General features: G+C 37.3%; 1 protein-coding gene across 6 annotated transcripts in view; it reads right to left on the reverse strand.

The window, feature by feature from the left end:
- Window positions 1-1,057: 1,057 nt before the first annotated feature.
- CLCN3 (chloride voltage-gated channel 3) overlaps window positions 1,058-12,422 on the reverse strand; it is a 72,920-nt gene continuing 61,555 nt past the window's right edge. For 4 of the 6 annotated variants that reach the window (XM_065061358.1, XM_065061359.1, XM_065061360.1 and 1 more), the window contains 5 exons: window positions 11,897-12,083; window positions 9,997-10,395; window positions 8,088-8,304; window positions 5,718-5,793; window positions 1,058-4,054 (listed from right to left, as the gene is read on the reverse strand). In XM_065061358.1, the coding sequence (XP_064917430.1) occupies window positions 3,896-4,054; window positions 5,718-5,793; window positions 8,088-8,304; window positions 9,997-10,395; window positions 11,897-12,083 (1,038 nt within the window). In that variant the 3' untranslated portion in view covers window positions 1,058-3,895. The remainder of the gene's footprint in view (window positions 4,055-5,717; window positions 5,794-8,087; window positions 8,305-9,996; window positions 10,396-11,896; window positions 12,084-12,422) is intronic. The other 2 variants (XM_065061361.1, XM_005509544.4) reach the window with 1 other exon arrangement.

Consider the following 12,422-nt stretch of genomic DNA (forward strand, 5'->3'; position numbering starts at 1 on the left):
TCATTGGTCCACTGCTCTATTTCCTTGGTATTAAGAGTGTTATTCTCAGGTAACTGCTTGGAATAAGAGTCCAGAAGAGTCCATCTGCTCATACTCACCAGGCCTGCTTCTCTTGGAGCAGTTCATGTCATTAGTAATGACAATGTACTACTGACAAAGATTACAGGCCACTAGCAACATGCTCTAACTTTGAAGTTGTCCCTACTTTTTGGTAAACTATTACACTTCCTAAGTCCCCTTCTGGCATAAACTAACATAATGTAAGTTAGAGTTCTGTAAAAGTGGGTCTTGAGTTTTAAATCAAAAAGGTATTTTCAGTCCTGGGGATCAGATGTCACATTTGCTTTTGTAAATTTGACAGCCCCAACACCTGGCATATAAATGTTCCATTTATTCAAATGTAAGCACAAGGACACAGACAGTTATGTCTTATATGAGCAGTGCTTCCTTGAAAATTTGGTCTCATTCCCCCTTACATCTTAGGTTCCAAGCAAAAGATAGCATTAATATAAAGGTATGTAAATCATATAAGTAACAAAAAAGTATTCACTTTTTGTATTGTTATTTGAGCTTAAATCGGCAAAAATTGGGATCTTAATATGGATTTTCCAGTCTTGCCTGTTAACCTCTAAGTGAGGAGGAAAACAGTTACAACTGGAAGAATACTGAAGTGTTCTATGTAATTAATCTACATCATCAACAGACGTCTAACTTAATTATTTTTTTAAACTGGAGGTACTAAAAATATACTGTGTAGAAAATATATAATCCTGGCTTTTAGACAGTAAAAGCATCATCTACTTTTAACTCTTTTAAATAAAGATGACAACTATTCTATAATTAAAACATTTTAATTGGGTTGATATGGTACTGCTTTGTAGCCATATCCCAGGCACTACGAAGACTGCATCTCCTAAAATTCATTCTTTTGTTTCTTATCTATCTCCTATAGTTTTGTATTTAAAATTCCTAGCTGTTAATTTTCTCTCAGAGAAAATAAACACAAAATTCAACACAAATATTGTTCATGAAAACAAGAGAATGTGACAGAACAATAAATGGTCATACAGAAGTTTTTAATGTTTGATTAAATCATTACAGTAATCAGAGTTTTTACTGTAATGATATGCAGCTCTACCACACTATTATAAATAAAAACATTAAGATCAATATTAAATACAGCTCTAGGCAATATCACAGATTAACAAAGAATGTATTCTTCATGAACCAGTAACTGAATGGTTTTTAAAAAAGAAAAAAAAAAAAAAAGAAACAAAAGCTGACGCTTTCCCCCTCCCATCCATCACATTTTGTTTCAAATTAGTAACTTGAGTAAGGCGCTGCAAGTTTTATGTTAGAAAATTGTCGTTGCACAGCACAGGCACACATACTTCCTTATCAGAACCTCTAATGTGTGTTTACCAGAAGACATTTTAAATGTCAGTAGGGAAAGCTTAGCAGGTAAGAAGAGAGAACAGAGATTCACAACTTATATGCAGAATTTGAGATCCATACTGAAATTATAAAACACAGCAGGGGTGTAAACTGTATTTGAATTCAGACAGTACAGTCTGCAGGATTAGGAGCAAGTTAATAGAAGAACGTCTGAAAGGGCAGAGGTTTCAAACTGATTTAAACAATTTTGACATACGTAGTGCATTCTTTCACTGTAGAAAAAAATGCAGAAATTGGCATCAGAGCCAACTTCCAGAGCTGCCTTCTAGAAATGGGCCAAATCTTGCTCTCTGTGAAGCTGCGTCTATAAAGTTTCTTCAAGCTTACCCAATGTAACAGAACACATTTTGAACCACTAGCATTGACTTCAGCTCCCACCCCCTTTTAAATACAGGGGCTGAGCACCATGAGCCCATAGGCACATTTCATTTTCTACTGGTTCCAGTTGCTGTAAGAGATGAGATGATGAGATGGCAGTTTTATACTCAGATTGCTAAAACTTCAGCAGAGCACTTCAGCACAGGCATTATTTTGGAGCTTGCCAGAAGTACCAGTTTCGTTTCAGTATGTTACTGTTCGTAAGGTAACTGTGACGATTGCCTTAGGCATGCCTAGGATGACTATTTTAAACATTTACCATTTATATTTTTGCAGTCTTCTGGGCATAATTTTTAAAAGAAGGAAAGTTTATCTAGCCCCATATTATAAAGCATGATTTATGTCAGCCAGATTTCTTTTTTTTTTCTTTTTTAACTTCCCTACTTCAGGCTTACGGCACGTTGCCTTTTTCCTCTGTGTGTGTTTGTGGTGGTTTGATAACGTGAACGTGACACAAATTCATCTAGTGCCTGGAAAGAAAGAAGTAAAGTAAAGTAGTTAAGGATCTGTCAGTTCACCTGCCAGCCTGTGTGTTGCTGCTGAATTTTAAAGTCCTGCCAAAGTTTCAAGTACTGGATTAGTTTCTGCCCTGCTGCTCGTCTTCTATGGCTGCGTATCATTTACAACTCTATATACTTGGGGAAAAAAAAGTCAAAAGCAATCTAATAATTATCATTGCTTTCTTCCCATTATTAAAACCCTGCAGTTTTCTTAAATAAAATTTTAATGTTACTGTTCCAGTTATATGCTTGTAAAGAAAAAAAGGAAATCTCAAGGTAATGGCAGTGAAAGTTACATTTGAAAATTACCTTATATGCATGTTGGATCATAAAGAAACCAGTTTGCTTCAACCCTTCATCTAGTTGTAAACATTTGCTAATCCTCTATTACTTGCAGAGGATTACAAATTATTCTATAAAATCACATTAAAAAGGTAATTAGTTATGTGAGATATTAACTGATTCATATTTAATAGATTTTTTTAATCCATAGAAATATAAATAAAGAATGGTAAAACTTCAAGAAAAATAATATACATTTAGTGCAAGTTATGAGTTACGTTTCTTCTTACCATGTCAGCAGTGGAACGTCTGTTGTGGAGAAGAAAAAATAAAAATGACCGTTCTCAAATTTTACCGGGTGAGGGGGGGGGAAAGATCTCCAGTGTTGTAGCATGCAATTTTTACCAGGTACACGTATACAGAATTGTTCCAGCTCTTAACTAGTAGAACAGCAGTATTTTTCCTTGTACTGCACAACATTGGTATATATCATAGTGTTTTCAATAATACAAAAATTGCATAAGACCAGGTCACATTATTGATATTTTCTGCAGCAAAACCAGTATTTTTCTTTGAAATGCTAGTTTCATCTGCTTTAAATTTTTCTCACATCATGACAGCACATGGGCTGAAATAAGTCTCGCGTGGTTCTTGCAAGGTATTACCTGTTCCATCTGTCTTTGTCACACTGGATCTGTACTGCTCCAAGCATTTCATGATATACAAACTTACACATTTAATGGCACAAGAAAAAACTCCCTTCTTGTGATCAAACCTCAGTAACTCACAGTACATCTCAATATGAGAAACAACGGCTTCAAAAGGGCACACCAATTTTAAAGAGGCTTTGTTACGGCTCAGGAGAGAGAGAAATAAAGCTCTTCTGGAATGTAGAAAGGTGACGTGTAATCATTATAATGCTTCGTGAGTTAACACAACAGTTTTCAATGGTAAAAAGGGCAAGACCTTTCAGTCTCTGTAAGATGGCTCAATTCGGAATGATCCCTCCAGAAACAGGGACTAATAACACGTCTCTTCAACGCTGAAGTACCAGGCTGGGGCTGGAGAACGGCGCCACCTCGCAGAGCTCGCCTGCTGCACTATCATGGCAGACCTGACGTCTCGGGACGCATCCAGTGCAGGCCGGCAGCGCTCCCTTCCCACGCTCCCTTCGCCTTCCTCCTCTCGCCACGCGTTCCCCCAGACCAACTCCCGATTGCCAGCGGCACCGCTACGCAACAACCCAGCTCTCGTCTCTGATCTTAGAAGCGTCCTGCAGACTAAAGTGTTGTGCTATTCAACAAATGAACCTCCTCTTCGGTTTCCTCTCTCTCCTCAGCTATGGGTTTCAGTTGAACATTATTGAGGCGGGGTCTTGGTTTGCCGTCTGGGCCATATGACGGAGGATATCTTTTTTTGTTATAATGCCAAGGAGGCGCCTGGAAAGGATAAATGGAAGATCAGCATTAATCCAAGCGGGAAAACCATAAAGCAGAACAAATCTGTAGCCAAGTCCTTTTTGTTGACAGGAATAGAACAAAAGTAAACAGCCTGATTTTCTTATTTAAACAAAAACATTTTATTAATCAAAATATTGAGGAACCACCAGTTTGTTAAAGACAGCAATGCGGAGACACCATATCATGTGGTCTCTGACAGCTGTAGTTCATTTTAATAAAATACAAGTAATACAAGCAGAGCCCATGACAATTTTTATTTCATATTTTGTTTCCACAAAAATGAAATTTTGATTAGCATATGCCAACAAAAAAGTAACAAAGAGGGACAAAGAAAAAAAGAGGTATGAAAAAGAAGTGATTTTGATCCCATTTCATAAGGGAGGCATGTTCCAACCTGGCCATCAGAAGTGACATACCACCTGATGGCCCCAAATCCTAACAGCAAATCAAGCTCCCCTTCCCTCCATTTTTAAATCGTAAGGAACCTGCCAGCCTGATGCACGGGCTCAGGCTGAATGTGCTCACAGGAGCGCACAGTAGCGGCCATGAAACTTTTGTAGAATAAACAATAGTTAACTAGTTTTTGGAGTTCACAGCTTCAAAAAATAAAATTATTAATAGTATAATTTTTCATTTTCCAATTTAGATACTGTGCTCTTATGACAGGGTCTTCATGGCTTTTAAATTATAACTCTGCAAAACGTCAAAAAGGGTGAGACTGTCCAAAAGGATAATATCACAGGTGAAGCAAACAGCAGAATGAATGAGCTGCTGCCCTTGTTATTCTGGTTAGTACATTTTATTTGGTCATATTAAAGGACGCATGAAATACTTGTGAAATATTAGCATAAAATGAGAACATAATTAGCATGTTTTGCACATAAGCAGCTAAACTTGGTGGGTATGTTTAGTAGAGATGTAACTAGTAACCCATGTCCAAATTAAGACAAAGTCTACTTTCTGTCTAAGGTTAGTTCACAACATCATGGTTAAAACAATATCTAGATTCTGAAGTCAATAGTCAACACAGCAGTGTGCCACTCAGTGGCTTAGGATATCACTGAATATTTTATAAAGGAGGACATTAATTGCTGTAAGTAACAGCCGCAGAATCACAGGACTTTACTAAAAACAAGAGTGCTTTTAAAAAATCATGTTGATAAAGGGGAATTACAGGGAAGATCTAATGCTGTGATACATTAAAAATATGCTTGGCTTTGCTTCTCAAAAGACGTGATACTTTGCTATTTAACAGCTACTTACAGCTGTCAAGATCAGAAAAAAAGGCAGATATGAAAGTCTTAATTTGCATTAGGAGGGGAAAAAGTATTCCTAGCTGTGCGCTTTCCCACCTGCGGAAATTGGCAGATCAACTCTGACCGAGTTGTGATCTCAAGAACAAAAAATATCAGAAAGTCTATTGTTTACTTTCCTTTAATGTTGTGACTAACAGTATGTCCATATTAACAGCTTAATTTCTACAAAAGGATTTTGCACATATTATTTTAGGGTTTAATAGAAATTTTTAGCATAAGGTGATTTCATTGCTCAGCCGATGTCATCAAAGCCCTGAACAGTTCACAAGTTTCATGCTTCCTGACTTCTAATGTGTCTAATTATGAGATCTGATATATCTAATCACCAAGGGTTCGACGTGCTGCTTTAGTTGCTCGAGATGCTCTAATATGTTCTTCTTTGTGATGATCCCCAAGACAATCCTGAAACAGATCATGTTATGCTAATAACTGGGTGTGAAATCAAATAAAAAGTAGTTCTAATCATAATGAAAAAGGATTAGAGCAAAACTAATAATTAAAAAAAAAAAAAAAGGTTGCAAGAAAGCTCATGAGATAATTAAATGAAAAATGATGTGCAAGTCAGTACCCTTTCCCAGACATTGCCTCTTTTCTTTCTCCCAAAATGCTGAACAGAATTGGGTCTTTAACCACTCCAGAGCAGTAGGTTTCTCATGACAAGTACAGGTCAGGGAAGCGCACTGCATCCCTTCTCCCCAGATTCACGTCTCTTCAGGTTTTAGAGGCACTGAAACTAAAATCTACTTTATTTCCTTTCTTCAACAGTTATTTCTCCTCACACATACAAATCATCATTCACATTTTAACAAGCCTCAGCAGATTAACAAAGTAGTAATTGTGTAAAGTCACAGCAGTCGACTTTTGAAGCTGCACTATAGAGCAGGGTTAACTGGTGGCCCTAGAAACAGACAATTTTGTTGTTCATGACAGTGTAAATCAAGAGCAGTTCCCTGGAATGGATAGCGTCACGCAAATTTGGAAGAGTTGGGCTCAGTCTTTAAATCTCTCTACGTTTGTCATCAGCATCAATTACTACACAGTTCCTATTCCAATCTGAACTGGAACCAATAAGGTGGTGTGTGTCCTTATGTGGGTATACTCAATTTGCAGGAAATTTGCCAAAATATAGATTAGTCCTTGATGTCCACATGGCAATATGCTGTGGTTAAATACCACTAATAGTAGTATTTACTATCTGATCTTGTTGTAATGGACAGTGTACTCATGGAATATCACAAGTTTGTAAACTGAAGTAGGACAACCAATACGGATGTCTGAAAACAGCGAATTATTAAAGCCATCCATACTTGTTCCTACTTTACCATGAAAGTTAAAAATTTACAGTACAGTTTGACATAGCCTTGCACAGAATCTATTTTGACATCAATGGCAATGTCTGGGCAGTCAACCACAACAGAAACTAAGAAAAAAAAAAATCATAGTAAATATTCTTCACTGAAGTTTTATCGATTCAAATTTCCCTCCTCAAAACAAGAATAATTGCATGCCTGCACTGTTAGATCACGATGCCCTTTCCCCATCAGAGAAAGGTTTTTAAAGAGTCATTTATACTTCTGGAAACATCTACTCGACACTCAATACAGGGATGAATTGAAGCAAAAAAAAAAAAAAAAAGCAGGATAACATGCAAAATAAATATGTTTTAAAGCACATCTGAAAAAATAAACTTGGAAACAAATATGATATGTAAATATTTGCCACTTATAACAGCAGTCCTGTTGCCCACAGCAAAACAAAGTAAGTCCCGCTCATATTTCAGGTTTCTTGGGTTTTGTGCCATGGACATTGATCCTAAATGATGTGGATTAGCAGACCATGTTTCACTTCCTTAAAAGACAAGCTAAAGACAAAGCAAGATGCTATGGTAGGAGCTGCAGTGTTGTGTGTCAAGTGTTTAAAGCAAGAGATACAGGAAAGCAGAATGTCAAAGGAACAGCTAGACAGAAAAAGATCATGTAAAAAAAGGAGGAATTTAGATAAGAGGCAACTTTAATGAGCATTTATGTTTCCATGCCTTGGGCTGATAATTCCCTATAATCTCATTCACAAACATTCTAAATCTTAAAATTACTTTATTGAAATATTTTGAAGTGCAAAACCAACAGTTGCAGATTGAAGTTCCAGAACTAGTAGCAGTTATTTAATTCTTAGTCTTCCAAACCCAAGAGCTTGGTGGTAAACACCATCACTGAACTACAGAAGAGGAGATATCAGCTGGGTCATTTTCTCCCTCACTTTTTATGAACCCAGATATTTGTAGATGTTCAATAGTTGATACATACATTGCACATTCTCAGAATATATATAAGAATGAGGAAACACAGGCCTCAGACGGTGCAGAAGACTAAATTTCTGTGAGACAAGCTGTGTCTTCTCCACATGCAAGTGTCACATGTAAAACTCTGCTGCTGAACAAGAGCTGATTTCTAAAAGAACATTCTGAAGTGACTGAAATCTCCTGCCTGCTTACTTGGTCTACAAGGGAGGAATAAGAACTTGAGAGGTGCCACAGCACAGCACCTCCATAACAAACAGTTAGGTCCTCAGTTGCAGTAACAAACTTCTGGGTTCAAATACCATGATCCTGGAATATATCCTGGTTCAAATACTCTGACCCTGGAAATGAAAGTTACTGTATCTACTGAAATGAAGAGCATTGCTGCCACTTTACTCACCCATTGTGTGTTACAAGGCACTGCCTCAGACCCAGCTTCCGGAAAATATCCACCACTATTTCCATTGGTGTGTGGTCTGTCACGGTGAAAGGGCTCATATCAAGTATGCTTCTGAGCTTCAGAGGTCGAGGGCTTTCTGCCGGAAGCGATGGGGTGTGCTGGGCAAAACAGACCCTGGAACTGCCAACAATCCCTTCCTGCTTCTTTCTAGCACTTTCTTCAAGAAAAAGAGAGAAGTGGGGGGAAACAGCAGAGGAGGAGGAATTTACATTCATGGAGTAAGATAATTTAGTGCAAACAGACAGATCAATCAACACTACCAGACTCTGATGTTATCCTGTAAATGCTGATATTCTGACAGATGCTATATGGATCTGTTTCCATAGCCACTGCTTTATCCCTAAGAAGTGCTTGTGCAGAAATCACAAAAGCCATCTACCATACAGCTTTAGTCATCCTTTGGCTACCGCCTTTCCTACTCCAATATGACTTTTATTTACTATAAAGAGGTGAAAGGCTTAAAAACTACCAGGCAGGAAGCACACAGATGGCTGCTGAAGAAACTGTGAAAGCCAATCTCAGTTGCCAGCTCCCCCATCATCATTCCAATGGCTGTAACTATTATTGGTTTGAAACCAAAGAACTAATTTCTGATCACTCTGAAAATCCTGTTGTCTTGTTATATGAATTTACTTAACTTTGTGTAACTGATCTTCCTCATGTCTTTATCACCTTGGTGACATCAGCATCCCTCCCTGTGCCCTGAGCTCTTTCACACAATGACTCTAATAAGCCAGCCAAAATCCACGACTAAGCAAGTTGCACTGTGCAATCTCAGCAGCTGAAATGAGTCTTACCAGTGGATGTGTATTATCAGAAGAATGTGCTGCTATTCCCCTGCTTACTCTTAAGTAAATGTAAACTTAAAACAGTATCATGTCTATAATAATTTCCAAGTTTTGGACATTCCTATACATCCTACATAATGTAATACCATAGCATACACAATATTAAGACCACAGGCAAAAGTTTTACTGAAGTAAACAGTGTTGTGTTCACAAAACATTTTTTTAAAAAGTTACGCGAGATGTTTGTGTCTCTTTCTCAAGTATCTTTGTTAGAGATACTTGTCAATGTACAAATGTATGAATTACCAAAACAAAGTAGTTTAAGATGCAACTTCACTGATTTCATGCACCAAATGTTACAGTTTTGTAACACTGTCTTACCCAATACTGATTTTTTCCTTTGGTTATGATAGTATCCTCAAAAACCACAGAATTTTTCTTGCCAGTGCACAAAGCATTGTCACAAGTATCACACAAGTTTTAAGACTCTCCTGGAGAGAAAGGGCCCAAATGGGGCCTGTGTGCTCATATACCCAGGGCCAAATGCCCCATTACACAAACAAATTGAAAAATATAAAACTAAAATAATTAATATTTTACTTATCTCTCCACAATACTATCTTATTTATTAAAACAACTGTAAATAACGTATTGTCAGAGAGAAGTACAATATACGTTTAAAAATGCCTTGTAGATAGTAATTCTCACAAAATCCTTCTGTTTTAAAATGAGGATTACTCAATTCTGAAGAAGAATGTTAGCGTAGCATGACTTGAAGAAAAGAAACACCAGCAAAAGCCTTAAACCGAACAAAAATACTGGACTAGATGATGTTTTGGCCTACTTCAGTATGACAACTCTTGTTTTCATGACAAAGAGAGAAACATTTTTTCCACTTCAGAGCCTGCTACTGAGGATAATCACATACTTCAATAAAGGAACAGCCAGCCTGTGCAAGGAACCTGAAATAAGTCTTGAAATACAGAGAATAAACTCTGGTTTAAGCTATAAAATCAATTTAACTTAGCATATATAATCATGGAATACTTGCAGAGAATTACCTATTGCAATAGTTAAATCTCTTCGTAGAGCAAAGCCCACTAGTCTCTGCGATTCTTTCGACATAATAACAGGAAAACCATTATAGCTGGTTTCGTTGATCAAGTTTTCTATGTCTTCGACTGTCATATTATCCTGCGTCAGAACTGCTAAAGGTGGATCGCTTCTTCGAGGTCTCATAACATCAGCAGCCAGTGTTGTGTGAGTAAATTCTTCCTTTGCATCCAAGAAAGGATATCCATTCAGTCGGATGTGTGCCTCGTAGATGCCTTCCCTACCAAAGGCGTCTCCTACCCACTTACTGGTCATGACTGCAGCCATGAGGGGCACAATATATTCCAGCCCCCCTGTTAGCTCAAAGACAATAACTACCAGGGACACAGTCATCCTTGTCACACCACCTGCGAGAAAAATGGCAGATAAGAATGAATTTAGATAATAACAAATAATAACAAATGTAGAATTTCCTGCCTTCCTGTTGAGAACTACAAATACAACTTTGCCACTGGAGGTCATCTAACAAACATTCTGCATAATAAAAAGAAAATTAGACATTAAAAAAAAGACAACAAAAAAGACAAAAAAAACCCACACAACCAACAGCAACCAACCACAACCAACCACCATCACCATCACCACCACAACCACAACAACAACAACAAACCCGCAAACCACAAAACATCACAAAACTTTTAGAATTAAAAGGGAGCTTTAGGGAAAATTCTTAGAAAGACAATAAAGGGATTTAAAAAACATGTGCAGTTCATTCACGTAAGCTAAGAATACAACTATGTATTTCTCCTTACCACACCTCGGTTAAAAATAGTGAGAAATGCAAGGAAAACTGCTAAGACAATAATTTGGAAAAAAGAATGGAATTAATGCAGGGAAGTCACAGGTAACAATTCAACAGCTGTGCTGTCCAAAGGATTAGGAATCTAACGTTGTTGTTGAATCATAAAAGCTTAAGAGAATTCTGAGCTGGCGAAAAGAAATCTCTGTCTTGTACAATGGGAGAAGACTGGAATTATATTTCTCTTTCATTAGTACGTTAGTATTCAAGATGTTTTTTTCTGCCAAGGTTTCTGACGCTGTATCTTCACTCAATAAAAGAGTACGATCTTTCTTTCAATGCTTTCAAAAGGTATTCAAGTTGATCTAGCAAAAGAGGAAGAAATCTCTCCAGAAAATAAATTCATACCACTAGTTTATTTGGTCACTCAAATGTACTTTTCCTTAAGGAAGAGGTCTACTTTTTTTTTTTTCAGAATGTGTACTAATAACTTTTAATTTCTAAGACAATGAAGTTATAAGCTAGGACAAGACAAGACATTCAAAAAACTTCTCCTAGTTCAGGTGCCCAACTTAAGCCTCTTTCCAAGAAGCTGATTTTCAACAGTTTGTAAATCAGGCTTGTTAAAAATACCTCAAGGTGGACCCCTCAAATCATGAGACACTTCTGAAAGTTTTGTTTGGATTATTAATTTCAAGAACAGTTTTTGCAGTTCATGTAGACGTGGCAGCTGATCACGTCACCTCCTTGTGATAATTTCAACAGTACTTGACTCTGCAAATCCTCTCCTTTATACATTTCAACAAAGTGATTTTTCTGACTGATGTAGTAATGACACCTCTCGATAACAGAAAGAGAAAGCAAACACTCCTACTTGAATTCTTCTTTTTCTCATCCTACAGTCGATTTAAATTTCACATGTTACTTCTCAGATCATAAGAATCTGACAGTCTTGTGTAGAGATGTGAATCTATTACTCTGAAGAGAGAGAAGTCCACAGAAAAAGGTGTTCCAAAACTGCACACCTTTTTATCTCCTTTAATTTTTAATCAATATTTTGGCAATGTAAAAGAAATGAGATATGTATTTACTTTGTTATCTTTAGTTACCTAAGCATGCAGCAGCACCAACCATGGCATAAAGACCAGGTGTAATACAGTCAGCTCCAACTTCACACCACTCCTTGAAAATGAACCAGTCATGATGGTAGTAAGCCAGCTGCTCCACTGCAATTCCTACAATCCTTCCTGCTATCGCTCCGATTGCCATACTAGGGATGAACAGTCCAGATGGAACCTGCAACAGAAACAGAAGAACTGCTGTCATGCTGAAGGGAACACACCTGATGCATAGTTTCATATTTTTTTTCCTCTAAAAGAGATGCAAATGCTCAAATTGTCATGTTCAAAAGATGTAAATTGACATTGCAAGGTTAGTAAAACTTAACACAATGCTACGGATACCTCTGATCAACCCAGTTAGCTGGATCCGTTTTAGGAATGTGGTTGTATTTTACTGTATTTAAGAGCAAATCTATCACCAACACAGGACCACAAATTAGACTCAGTGCCAACAGCGCAATTCTTACCATATGTGTGTCCAATCTGAGCTGTGCTACTGCTATCAAAAGGTCTT

This window comes from Columba livia, chromosome 4 (genome assembly GCF_036013475.1).
Source record: "Columba livia isolate bColLiv1 breed racing homer chromosome 4, bColLiv1.pat.W.v2, whole genome shotgun sequence".
Lineage (NCBI taxonomy): Eukaryota > Metazoa > Chordata > Aves > Columbiformes > Columbidae > Columba > Columba livia.